The 13,875-nt window shown below is 44.0% G+C and overlaps 1 protein-coding gene across 8 annotated transcripts in view; it reads left to right on the top strand.

Moving 5' to 3' along the window:
• LOC144114356 (heat shock factor protein 1-like) overlaps window positions 1-13,875 on the top strand; it is a 74,269-nt gene that overhangs the window by 44,468 nt on the left and 15,926 nt on the right. For 6 of the 8 annotated variants that reach the window (XM_077648023.1, XM_077648020.1, XM_077648022.1 and 3 more), the window contains exon 9: window positions 8,181-8,219. In XM_077648023.1, coding sequence (XP_077504149.1) covers window positions 8,181-8,219 — 39 coding nt within the window. Of the gene's footprint in view, window positions 1-8,180; window positions 8,220-12,072; window positions 12,273-13,875 lie in introns of those variants that run through there. The other 2 variants (XM_077648026.1, XM_077648025.1) reach the window with 1 other exon arrangement.

Genomic DNA, 13,875 nt, shown 5'->3' with positions numbered 1-13,875 from the left:
GTTAATTCAGGCTTCAAGGAAGTGGCCACTCAAATGGCCCTTCAACACTGCCGAAGACCGTTTGCGTAAAAGCAAAATTTATTTGGTGGGACCGTAGGCAATTGTCATGTCCTTTTAAGATGAAAACTGCACAGCAATAGCGATTTCTCGCAGTTCCGTCGAATGTTTTAATTCACGCACACTATCGGGAGTGGCGGAAGCAAAACTGCTCCACAATGGTCAGGGCCTCTCCGCGGCTACTTTCAGTATCTGAAATGGTAGTGCTGGAGCTTCTTTGCATCTGGCATCGCATGTGAGGAGGCCTCACCGCACAAACGGTGAACAACACGTGACGAGGTAGAGTTTCGGCGTACTGGAAGAACGAAAATATGACACAGACGGAAGCACGCATTGAAGCCGGAGGAGCAAGACACCTTCGAAAAAAAAAAAAAATAGCAGTAAGGCAACCGTACCAGACGGTGGGCGGCTTGGCTGGCTCGCATAAGTGAGCACAGCAGATAGCTGCTGTTGGCACGGGCTAGTGGCGAAGTTTCAAAAACGAAACTAGCGGCCGGGCTCTTTCTCGGGACCAGCCAACCGCCAACATGCCTGTCTTTCCACACTCATCAGAGGTGCGGGAAAGACAGTGTAATACGCAATTGCAATTGAGGCCTGTAGACGGATATCTGGACGTTCACTTGTCAAACACGTCATATCTCGACATGGTGCCCCTTGGAGCCCCGTTCTAATTAACTGATGTGTGCCCTGCGGCATCTAAATAAACGAGCTTCCTACACCATAGACTTTCATGGGCATTTGGCAGGATCCTAGCGGCAGTCCGTATTATCCGAATTAACGAGGTTTTACTGTAGCTGCACGTAACAAAACTTGCCGACCTGTCTCAGCTTCAGACAGTACAATCCACTTATAAAGGTATTGAGAGAAACTGAAAAATCCGATGGTTGTAACTGATTATCGTTATATCTGGACCGGCAAAAAAAGCAAAAAGCACACACCCATGTATTCCCCCATGCATGTGTATTACCCCATGCATGTAGCCACTGCCACCGGTGCTCCTGTCAAGGGCACACCGCTCTGCCAAGTTCGCCGAGCGAGCCACCCCCAGCCCCTTCGGAGGTCCTTTCAAAAAATACATGCTGCAATGTTATCAGTGCACAGCATTTTGGTGCGCTGCCCAAGACTGCGCTGCGGACAGCGTGAAACAGGGGAACACGCAAGAGAAGCGAACACTTAAAAAAATATGAAGTAAATTCCCAGCCATCTCCATTTGTGTGAGACAACATTGTGGGACTGCAGCCAAGCAAGCTCCTTCCTCCGGTGATTGAAACGATATGATAGCGCTTGGTTCCCCAGGCCGTAAGCAACGCTGCCTCATGGATTTCGCCACGCCGGTCCGTTCGCGAAGTTTTTGTGTCATTTGCTGCAAAGTATTTTATTATTTATCAAACTTCCAGACAAATTTTTGTGGTAAACCCCATCCGGCCAGCCAGAATGCTATTGTTGTATCCGTCATTTTTCCGATAATTGTGTCGTTATATGGTTTATTTTTACATAGAGGCAATGGGAGAATTGATAAATCTAAAGAATATAATCATTATAAGTGAAATATCTTTATAGCTGGTATCATAATAAGTGGATTACACTGTATATCCAGATTTAACTCTTTCCTTCACGTCACACGCCTACTACGATGTGTCAGTCGCACCCAAGAAATTTGCCAAGACATCCATCATCCAGCGGCGTGCATCCTGCAGCAAATCCATATTGAGTGGGTCCCGCGTGACCTCCTGAGCGCACAAAGCCGTGCAGATTCTGCGACCCATCTTTCGACCCCAACCTCGTCTTTGCCTCGAGGCCTCACTCTGTATGACGCCACCCTCCTTTTAACAAGAAAGGAACACCACTGGTGCCACACACGTGCTCTAACCCTCACCCGCGGTCTCCTGTACGGAGGAGGTTGCGCTTCAGAGGATCCGGGCTGGGGTTGCCCTAACTCCAGCCGTGACACGCAAGTGGCCGCAATTTCAAGATTTATATCCCCTCCCCGGGTGTCCAGTCTGCAAGAACTGAGATGGTGCGGCCGATATTCACCACCTGCTGTAGGATTGCCTGGCACTGAAGCTGACGAGAATTCGGCACCTGGCGGGAGCGGGTTTCTCGCCAAACAATCCGGATTCGTATACTGCTTGGACACGGGGACCATATCATCGTTCACTCCTTGATTTCATTAGATCAGCAAACCTTTTATATTTAAGCATTCTCGCCATCCCTCATTACATACCCTTTTATGCCCTGAGGCAATAAACATCGCTTAAAAAACTTTCCCATCGCCCATTATTAGCACGGTAACAATGGATGTGAATGCCAATTTCAAATGCCTTTGTGCTGTCCTTATACATGTTGCGCCATTTACCTTGATGCTAGAAAACTGCAGTTTAATTTTTTTCTTAAGTTTGTCTCCTTTTTCCGCATGGCCTTGATTTTTTTAACCACTTGTGAAAAGCAGCGATGCGTAGAAGTTGAAAATGGCCACCTCTGCCAGCGTAGCACACGCCCTGAAATGTGGCAAATGTCAAGATTTAGCTGCATTCATGGTTTGTTTTGTCGACAATCTATAGTAGTAGTGACTCTGAGGATGCTGCATCATCATCTGACTTTAGCTCGGAGGTCAAAGAAGACTCGAAAAACCAGCCTAGAATATCAGTGGCAGCTTAGTTTCTTATTTCAGCCCATTTTGCTCAACTCAGTGGCTGTTTTGAAAAAGGTGTTGACGTTACCAATGTTATTTTGTCTCATTTGTATGGTTTCCACATGATTTGGACAGGATTTGATACCACCTTTGTTGTGAAGGGTTTGCCGACTGTTTTGCCCAATGGCGTGCCCAACTATAGAGCCTAAAGGGATTGTTCTTTAGCCAGAAAACTATGAGCTAAACGTTGTTCTTTTTCAGAAGTATTTGCTATTGGATAGCATATAGTAAAACCTCATTGATACATTTTTTAAAATATGCGAAAAAAATTATATATTTTCCTGGAAAACGTATGATTCAAACTACCTAAATTTGAGAAATGGAACTGTTGAATGAGGAATGAAGACATTAATTAGTAAAGCATTTCTGGCACAAGGTCTGAATAGCTCCTTAGCTAGTGCTTGCAGAATTCAGTCCGCATTTACGTTGTCTTACCGCTGTATGGACTTCGCAACAAACCGTGTCTCTTGACAGCACTGGTGAAAGTAGCCGATTTTTTTAATGCTTCGCACCCTTGCACCTAAGCAATGCGGGGATACCACCGCGGTGGGCTGACTGTCGCACCATTTTATGCTTTTCATGCTGGGTTCCCTAGACCTGCTCCACTCGTATGTAAGCATGTTGTTGTGGTCCTCAGAAGCTTCGCCCCCTAGTGTTTAGGCTTTGCAGAGAAGCCGGTGCATTTCTCCTCTTCATGTCGTGTCCCCATAGAAGTGGCCCGCTTGCAGGTTAGCGCACTAGTTTTTTGTGTGTACGTGTGTGCATGCACGCTTTGCCCTCTTACACGAAAGCTGTGCAGAGAAGCCACTCTGGCAGGTGGCTGTGCCATCTCATATTGCATGCCCCCCCATATTTGGCCCACTTGTATGTTTGCACGTTTGGTTGGTCGCTAAACATATTGTAAGACCTTCAGGTTGGCGCGCTATACTGTGGCACAAGGACTAGTTACAAAAAACGGGACAAGACAGGTACGTGCGCGAACTTTCAACTGTTTTAAATGTACTGCTCTCATATACTCACATAAAAAGAACAAATGTACAAACACGGATGAGATACAAGATGTTAAGTGCTATTTATGAAACCGTAACCCGTGTTTCACCGTTTTTCTTTGCGCTGTTTGTTAATCATTGAATCTCGCTTTGCTTCACCACTATCGATGGATCGCTTACGCATTCCGTGGCACCAGCCTGTGCCATTTCGTATGCTTCAAAGATTACTCTTTCATTCCGGTCTGTGAAATGCCCGATTATAGTGGTTTCCTCGAATCTTGGGATGCATTCTTTGCAGCGAGCTACATGCTTGGCGAGATTGCTTGGATTGTTAATTTTGCCGCAGTTTCTTCGATGCTCACCCAGTCTGATGTTTATGTATCTTTCGGTCTGGCCTACGTATCTCGTGCTGCAAGACAACAGGATGTTGTACACAACACACTTATCACAATTTGTGATCTTCTTTTAATGGTCGATTCCGCTTGTCGTGCCAACTCTTTCCTATCCCGGAAGTTAACTTTTCTGCACATTGAGATCAGTTTTTGGGGGCCTGAAAAAACAACGGAGGTTTCATGTTTTGCTGCAGTTTCCTTAATCCGGTGCGATACCTTGTGTATGTATGATACAACAGGCCTAGCCCTTTCTTTTTGCTTCGTCGTCTTATTTTCTGGCCTGGTTACCTCTCTGGTCATCTCTGCAATTGAGCCAATCAGATGTTTAGGAAATCTGCTTGCGACCAGCCTGTCAACTTGCGTTTGTAATCTTTTTTCCATTTCGTGACCACACGATTTCTTAACACACTGCCGGAGGGACGAGTACACTACACTTCTTTTCACAAGCTTTGATTGGCATGTGCCAAAGTATAGTGCGCCAACCTGAAGATGACAAACCAACTAGCCACCATTACAGCATTGCTTATTGTAAGACTAGAATTTGTGGAAAATTTAAATGTAGTAGCCAGGATATCGTGCTATTCGGAAATGTATTAATGGGAGGAAATATAGTGCATCTCTATGGGACAATTTTTTATGCTCTGCAGTATAGAGCATATGAACCAGGACATATCAAGGAGATTTTACTTTGTTCCAAGGTTTCTTTAAAATTTTTCTTTTCTGCATACAATCATATCTTTGCACGTTTTGTTCAAATTTTATCAAAAAAATTTGATTTTTAGGCATGTGCCTGTCACTGTGCTGGCAGTGATCCGGATCTGTCGTGATTTCTCATGGATGTATGGTGTCCCTTGGTTTCTGCTTGGGCAGATGCGATTGCACTTGGAACAGAAATGTGTACTTCATTTACTTCATGTACGGTATGGACTGTAAACTTTTGCAACCGACAGTACATGAGTAAGGAAAATGGATGGGGTGGGAGAATATCTACCAAATATTGATGTCATCATCATCATCATCATCAGCCTTACTACACCAATTAAATATTGATGTAATGTGGCAATATGGCTCAGTGGGGTAAATGTTTGAGAAAAATAGAAATAAAAAAAGCTCATTTATAATGGCGGCAGATATATTACGAATGCTCATTTATTACGAACGAGGGCAGTATTACCATCAAAGCATGTATGAGGGAATGGTATTATGTCTCAGATACAGCAAACAACTGTGATCACACCTCTTGGTTAGAGAGCAAATGAGGAGGCACCGTAACCTCGTCCCCAATGCTGTAAAACTTTTGCTCCTCGCCAGCGTGAATACTAAAGAACGTTTTCTAGTCCCCTGGGAACCTAGCAGAAGAGAAAGTCTAGTTAGTTGATACAACACTTGAAGTGGCAATGTTTGATTTCTTTAAGGGGAGATGTGGGTCCTGAAATGGCAGAAAAATGCGAAAATTTCAATTTTTCAAAAATGACATCTTCATTTTCAGTATACTCTAAACTACCTACCTGCAAAGTTTCAAAGTCTAATTCGACCTCCAGCTGCAAAAAAAAAAAAAAAAAATGATATATTTGACATCTCTGAAGCGCTGAAATAGCGATTTCGGAGCAAAATGTGCATAACTTTGTGCAATTGCATCCCCATGGCTGCCATCTTAGTCTCGTTCGAAATCTGGCACTTCCCTACATCCTGGTATTACTCACTATTGTTTAATCCTCTTGGAACGTCCACATCCTGCCATTTTCTGGGGCATCTAAAATGACTTTCGAATCGCTGGCACGCACTTCATATGCGATTTTCTCCACTGCATGTTTTGTGCAAACATGACTAGCCTTACAGAAGTTCTTATTATGTTCTTGTGCAATTTCAGATAATCTTATATCATTGAATTCAGAATGAACTAAACTATAGAGCTATGTTGTATCAAGTTTTGCGAACAATAATGTTGCCTAATTCTGGTGCTTCGACATAATTTAACATTTTTATATGATGATGAAAGCACAGCAGGCTTCACGTTACTGTCCTCCTGTTTACGAGTGGCGGCAGCGAAAACCGGCGGCTGCCCCTTTTCGTCAGCAAGTCTCGCAAGCCAGTGGTCATGCAGCTACATTCTTGAATGCGGAGGCACAGGCACAACACAGTGGCCTAGATGATGCGCAACTTTTTTTTTTTATTATTATTCAACAAGTGTGCCACTAGGCTCATGTTTAGAAGGGGGTGGGGACGACGCGATAATTCTTCGCAGAGGGCTGCGTTGAGTTTGACCGTGACATGGTGAAGAAGAAATAAGGTTTTGCTCGTGCTCGACATGGGTTAATGGGTTGATTCTCATATATGCAGAAGGTCATTCTTTACTTTACATTCATAGATCCCTGATAGACCGCAGCGGTGGCCTAGTCGTTTGAGCATTCGCCTCGCATGCAGCAGGTGTGGGATTCGATCCTCAGTGCCGCCGGCTACCCACCGGTGATACAATGGGTACAAGCATTCCCCTGCCTGGTGCTCAGCTTCTTTAGGGTGAAATGCATGGGAAATGGGTTTTTGACCCCACCTTGAGTAGGAGAAAAAACCTTTTGCCATTGCTTTCTTTGGCCACAGATGTCCTTGTGCCATAAAAATTCATTATCTTAGATTCCTGAGAGTCCTCGTACCCCTCCTGGCGCAGTGGTCAAGTGATGCGCCACTGGCAGGTGCTCCCATCTTTGGGCCTTGTGCGATCCAGGTTGCTAGCTAGTCATTAATTTAATTGCCACCTGCTGCGGTGGGCAGTTTGCTCACTATCCGGTGAGCAGGTTGTTATGGCGCCGCAAGATCACGTGACCCAGGTCGCCCACCTGCCTTTTAGGTGGCTCTCCGGGGACCATCTGCCAGAGCCATGCCCGTGATTTCTCCCTCACAATGCCGACACCAGATTTTCTGGTGAACACGGCCTTTAATGCTATCATGTTAAAAACCTCATGTGGTCCAAATTAATCCGGAGCCTTCCACTGCGGCATCCCTTATAACCCATATGTTGCTTCAGGGCGCTATATCCCACAGTTTACTATTTCACCCTGTATTTAAAGTTTTTAGGTTAGGGCGTATGTCACTTTGAGTATAGTTTTCCACGGTCCTACAAGGTGCTTTTTAAAGAGATTTCACTGTATACGAGGCAGGGGTACCGGAGGTTTCCAAACATCTCTTGATCTACTGTGTTCTCAAAGTTAGTGGAATGTATCATGAATAGCAGACTCATCAACAGCAGCGTAGGCTACTTGTTATAAGTAGTAAAGTCTACATTTTATGTGGTATTGCACTGTAACCGAAATGTCGTTTTTTTGTGTCAGTGAACATGGTATTTCCAGTGTTTTGTTATGGTTACTTTTTACTTTTCCACATTTATCACTGCCAGCACTTGGTCTTATGATCATTTTCTGCTCATGTCTTCGGCCAAGTTACCTTGCCTATTTTAAATACCAGCAGCACGCTTGACAAACAAATAAGGAAAAAGAACACATAGAGGACAGTGCTCAAATCCAGACTGTTGCTTTATTGGACTGAAATAAAATCATTTGATAAATAAAAAAAATTTAAGCATCTAATTAAGTTAAAGAAAAAATATCGCACAGCTTAATGTATTAGCAAAATCTGTCGGGACGAAGTAAGTACATTGTTAGGCCATGCTGCCCAGAAATAAGTATGCATTCCTGTGTAGTGCTATTAAGGTTTGGCTTACTCACTGTGTACCCCTCTTTCATACAAGGAAAATTTTTACCATGTATTTTCCATGTTAACCAATGAAGCTGTCACTTCATTAACACTGAAAATTTGATGCATAAATTATACTTGCGTCTCTCTCATGACACTGTTACTACACTATCAGGTTGTTGAATTGATAAATGCCATGCCTTAAAACTGGGAAAAATTTTTGTTACAAGAAGAGGCCCTACTGAAGTGCTGTAATGAGCTCTTACAGTGGCTCATGCTGTCCGGAGCTCTGTTTCTAGAGCTTGTTCTGCATGAAGGGCAAGAATTGTGTGTTCATAACACTTTCTCTTTTTCTTTCTATAGTTATTTTCTCCTGAAGATCCACTGACATCTCGCTTGGGGGTAAGTTCTTTCTGCACAGTATACTAAATCTGTCAAAATGTGAGTCTTTACATCCTGCTAGTAGAGTGCACGCAGGTCCTTGAAAACCATTGAATTTCTGTTGTACTAAAGGGTATGTCTTTTTTGAATTATTGGTGTAACATTGAGGCAGGAAAGAAACAGAGTGGGTCAAGAACCCATGTGATTTCTTAATATTAGGGGTGTGCGAATATTAAAATTTTCGCATATGAATCGAATGCGAATATGAAAAAAAATGTATTCGGATATCATACATCTGTTCAGTACAAAAAAAATATAAAATGAGAAACAATTGCAATTGTTGTTGCCCTTACGTTTTTCAAAATAGTGTATGGTATTTGCATCTAAAATAAACAAAACTAGACTGCCTTAGTACCGTATGAAAAACATGATGTGCACAGAAGTGTATACTACTTGATTAGGCAGCATAGCAGTATCCAAACTGTGATGAGGTCATGCAAAACAAAATCCATAATATGACAAGACTGGCAACACAGAATAACATGACTAGTAAAACCTCGTTCATTCGGAGTTCAAGGGATTGGAAGAAATGCCCGGTTCATCCGAAGGCCTCGATTTATAAAATTCTCCACCCACCCTCCTCCCCCCAACAAAAAAAAAAAAAGCCTGCCGAAAATGCGAAGATGCAGTAAGGCCTTATGAAGCAGCTCCATCGCGCTAACACCTGTAAGCCCATGACGAGCCGCCCGTTTTGGAGTGCTGGAAGAACAACACAAATGCAAGCAAGGGGCCAGGGAACACACTGGCGTTGGAACAGCGGGACAGTTTCTAAAAAGGAAATCACCTGCGACGTTCCAGTCGGCGTCCGAAAGCCGTGCGGAGGTGGGATTGGACTACCGGCGAATGCGCAGGCCAACAGCTGCAGTTGCCGCGGGGCAGCGGCGAAGCTCGGAAACCAAAACTACGCGTCCAGGCTATTTTTTTACCTAGCGACAGGGGCCTTCCGATCGTTTTCACGCCTGCCGTTACGCCCATAGAAGGTGTGCGGGTTACAATGCACCATGCAATAGGCGAGATTTTTATACAGGATCGCTTGCCCTATTGTGACAACTTTATGCGTTCCTTCAGGAGGCTCCCGCGAAATTCCGCAAGTAGGCTTTCCCGCATAGCGTAGTTTACAAAACTGATAACAGAGGTTACGCTCGGAGAGCTATGAAGGCGACAGGATGCATTCTTAAGACGTGGCCATTAAATATGTAATGTATTACGGAAGGTTTAAAAAAAAAGCGTGATTTCGCGTTGTGATTGCTCGAAGTGAGCCGTCGGCCATCTTCTTCGCAGCACGGGTGATATGTAGAAAGCCAACTTGTGGAATTTCGCACGAGGTCAGACTAGCGGCATCGGAATGTGATCGGTCTGCGTGGTAAACTGCGGATAGGTTAGGAAATAGGATCTCTGTATTGTTTTCCTGGAATTTTTAACTCGATCATTGGCTAATTTTTCCAGATATTGTGGATTTGCCATGGTAAAATTAATGAAAGTCTGCGCAGTATACGAGCGCTGGCGAGTATTCGGGAATTTTCGAATATTCGGAAATTCTCGAATATAAATTTTTCGAGTACGGTTACAAATCAAATATTGAACATATTCGATTCGTATTCGAAATTTCGCATATTCGCTCACTCCTACATGGTATCCTATCTGAAATCAAGAAGAAATAGGCATGAGCAGGGCAAGTAATGAGAAGGGAAAATACGCAGTGGTTCCAGTTGAATTCGAAGTGAAGGAAGTGTATGGGAATAAGGTGTTTGCAGCTTGTGCAGGAGAAGGTTAATTGGAGCTCACAGGGAGAGGCCTCCATCTTGCAGTGGATGTAGTTCGGCTGGTGATGATGAAAGGAGGCAGCCACAATGAAACGCTTGCACCCACTAAAGTTTGCTTCTTTTACATAAAAATCATTGTTATGGAGAATACCACAGGTAGTTATGGAGCAGGGTATCAAACCCACACCACAGTGGCCAATTAGTGCATGCATGCAGGTGTATATACCTAATTTACTGAAGTAATTTGCGCCCACACGTTATTTGCGTGCCCTTAATTTTATCACCCGAATTTATGAAAAAAAAAAACTTACTCTCACATTTTGCGCTCCCTGAGCTACGAAAGCACACCAGCATGCATGCGGGTGTGTGCAGGGCAGGCTTGGGAAGATAGGTGCATGGTCGCATCGCCACATGCGGCTGCGAAAAGTGAGTGAGTGGTGCAAAAAAAGTCTGTAATTCGTTTGTAAGTTGGTTCTGGTAAGGAAAAAAATCAATTGCACGCCATTTACCCGGCTCGCTTGTGCCGGCGGTCGCTTTCCTGTACGAACGGCTCCGCAAACAAACTTTCAGCAACTTCAGGAGCTTGCGTCGCGCCAGAATCCTAAACTAATGAACCGTTGGCTGTTCTGTTTGCCACTACTCAGCCGGGCCGCATGCAACGAGAGTGCCTTTTTATTGCCTTGGATCTCCACTTGCCTCTGACTGCTGTCTTTGTGATTGTATCGTTCTATGTTTATTGTCTTGAGCTGTGCACGCGCCGTCACGCCATCACACGGGTAACTGCATAACATGGGTCACGCTTGCGCGGGCTGTGGGGGGGAGCAGGTATGTGTTGACATTTTTTTTTGGCCAGCGAGGGTCGCAAGTTCTGGGGTCGACTTGTATGCGGCAGTATACAGTAAAAATTGCACGTTATGACCATTGCAGAGTTTTTAGGACATGTTCATGAAATCTCCACGTAACTTGTGCACCTACTTTTTGTAGCCTTGATTTTGGAAAAAAAAAAGCGCTAATTATGTGAGTAAATGTGAAAATAGTTGCCTGCTGCAGAGCCGATGCAACCATTGATTCTAGGCCGCTTGTAAGACATTTCAGGGAAGATTCTTTTAATAAATGTCTCATACGGGGTATACATTTCTTAATCATTGCAGCTGCTGCGGTGGCTCAGTGGATATGATGCTCGGCTGCTAGCCTGATATACGTTGGTTCGATCCCCGGCCACAGCGGTCGAATTTCGATGGAGGTGAAATGCTAGAGGCCCGTGTACTGTGCGGTTTCAGTGTACGTTAAAGAACCCCAGGTGGTCGAAATTACCCGGAGCCCTCTGCTACAGCGTCCCTCATAGCCTGAGTTGCTTTGGGGCGTTAAACCCCCATAAACCAAACCAAATTATATCCGATGACGCCCTATCATTAGTAATGTCAGCAAATGCCCGGGGTTACATAGCGATGTCTCAGACTGCACTCAAAAGAATAAACTTGGACCACCTATCAAGGAAGAATCTTTCTGCTTGATGGATGATTATGAACTGCTGAAAATAACCTCATTGTACAGAGAACTCTGGAGGGTTTTGGACTGTTACTCATTCTCAGCCATGGCAAGGAAGCATGGAGTGGAGATTCTGCAAGAATTGGCAACTTGCCACAGAAAACTTGAAAGAAACTTCTTTCATATCACAGCGAAATGTGTGTCATGCTGTGAATGGTGCAGGTAGCATTCTTAATCTTTAGGTCACAAAGGAATTTGTGATGTCTGTGGTTTCTGCAAGGTGGCATTAGTGTGCTCTTTTTTTTTTTTTTTAAGCTGAAAGAAGCAGGAGGTCGAAGGTACAAAGTAGCAGATGCATGAAATATTGCGCGAAAGCATGATTTCTTGCAGGTGGACACCACCCCCACGTGCCTCAAAGGGTGATTGAGGTGTCCACTTTAAAACGCAGTGCAATGGACGTAGATGAGCGAGTAAACAGGAGCACTTTTCCCGTCTTATGTCAGTTGTGCTGTGTTATTTGAAGTATGTTGCACTAACTAGCTCAACTCTCCATTTTATTGCAGGTGTCCACTGACCCAGGGAGCCAGCTATGCACCTTTCCTTTCCTCAAAAATCAAAGAAGTCGCTGGTTTTGAGAAAAGGAAAGGCGCATAACTTTCTCAATTTGTAGGTGGACACGACTGCCTACTCACAGTGCGATTGAGCCAGTCAGCCAGTTACACTTGCCACTCAGAGGCTTCACACAGACATACACTGCTGAAACCCGGGGAGTGCGGCTATAAGTGGTTTTGCACTAAAACCGTTGTCTTGGTGGAGAAATTGAGTTTGTGGGGAAAAAAAAAAAGTTGCAAGCTGCTTTTGCCAAGGTGAATGCTTCAGCGAGTGTTGGTGAGAAAGGCAGAAGACATTGTCAGTGCTACGCTTGGAAAAAAAGAAATGAGAGGAAGCCGAGCTTTCATGAAAGCCAGACTAGAAAACAACTTAGCTTGTGTGTTTTCATTGGTATTTTTTTTTGTAATGAGTTACATTTGTGATGCATAGAAAATGTTTCTTTGGCAAGGCTACTATATTCGTTAGTCTGTGAAAAAAGATTGACAAGGCCTTGAAAGTCCTTGAAGACCCTTGAGCTTTGGAGCTCAAAGCCACTGTGAACCTTTTGCCAGGCAAAAGTAGAAGTATGCATAATGGCTTCTCCAACATTAGTGCATAGTCATAAGCACATTGACTTTGTCATCCTTTTACATTACCTGTTAAACTTCTTGTTACGGTGAATTTTATTCCTTGTATTTATTTTATCACTTGAGAAGCAGTGCCACAGAAGTTTCGTGCCTACCCAAAATTTGAGATTTGAGCGTTTGATTGTGTTGATAACACAGTGGTGGCAGCAGCTGCCACTCTCTTCACCGCAGCTCAGATGACGCTTTTGCCCTTGAGGGGAAGATGGGTTTGAAAATACCGGCTCCTTGCCCCTTCTGTGGGTCTGCCTGGCTACTGTTCCCCTGGGGGACAGTCTGTGTCTCTGCCATGAATTCTCCAGGCTTCACAGCTGGGAGCAGAGGTGGCGCATGTCGACCAGAACTGTGTGAATTATAGAGCTGTGATAAAAGGCACATGTTGCAATGTAGCATTGAACATGTTAAAATACCGCTTGAGCGAATTTCAGGAAACCTTGAGGAAATGTTCACTTGAGTGAAAGTTCATTTGACTGAAATAAGCACACAGCAGCATTTTGATGGACAGAAGTAAATAGGAAGCATTGAAATGGTTCTAAACTGCATTTATTTCACAGTATGAAAGCTCCATGCATGTATTGTGTGCTTAGTACTTTTGGTGAAATGCAGTAATGTTCTACTGAGCTTCTGCATTTAGTATTGGCACTGAGAGCGTAAAACACTTTGCCACTCCAAAAACAAATGCCATTGTACCACTCTACTAAACGCGGTTGTTATCGGGCTGAAACGAGCTATATGCACCAGCCGATACATACGACTACTGCTTACGCTGCACCTCATGCTGCAAGCCAACTGCGTTGTAGTACTAGCCTAAAGCAGATATGGTATCCCATACTTTTGCATGCGAAAGTATAGTACTATGACGGTTCACATGCAATGCAGTTTATGAATTGTAGTGCCCACAATTTGACTGACATAAATTGCCTCACTTCTGCTAGAATGATGCATTCTGGCCTGGAAACAATACCTTTGTGCTTCCCAACGTGGTTGCTGCAGTTAAAGTAACACAGTACTAAATTCATTCAACTGAAACTCCTTCTCACTGTATACAATGAAGTTTCAGTTCGGATTTCGGAAAAAAATTGCAAAAGTTTATTTTGCACAGTTGCTCAAGTGGCATTTGTTCAAGTGGTA

Source organism: Amblyomma americanum, chromosome 1, assembly GCF_052857255.1.
Source record: "Amblyomma americanum isolate KBUSLIRL-KWMA chromosome 1, ASM5285725v1, whole genome shotgun sequence".
Taxonomy (NCBI): Eukaryota; Metazoa; Arthropoda; class Arachnida; order Ixodida; family Ixodidae; genus Amblyomma; species Amblyomma americanum.
This window is presented reverse-complemented; position numbering and strand designations above follow the sequence as displayed.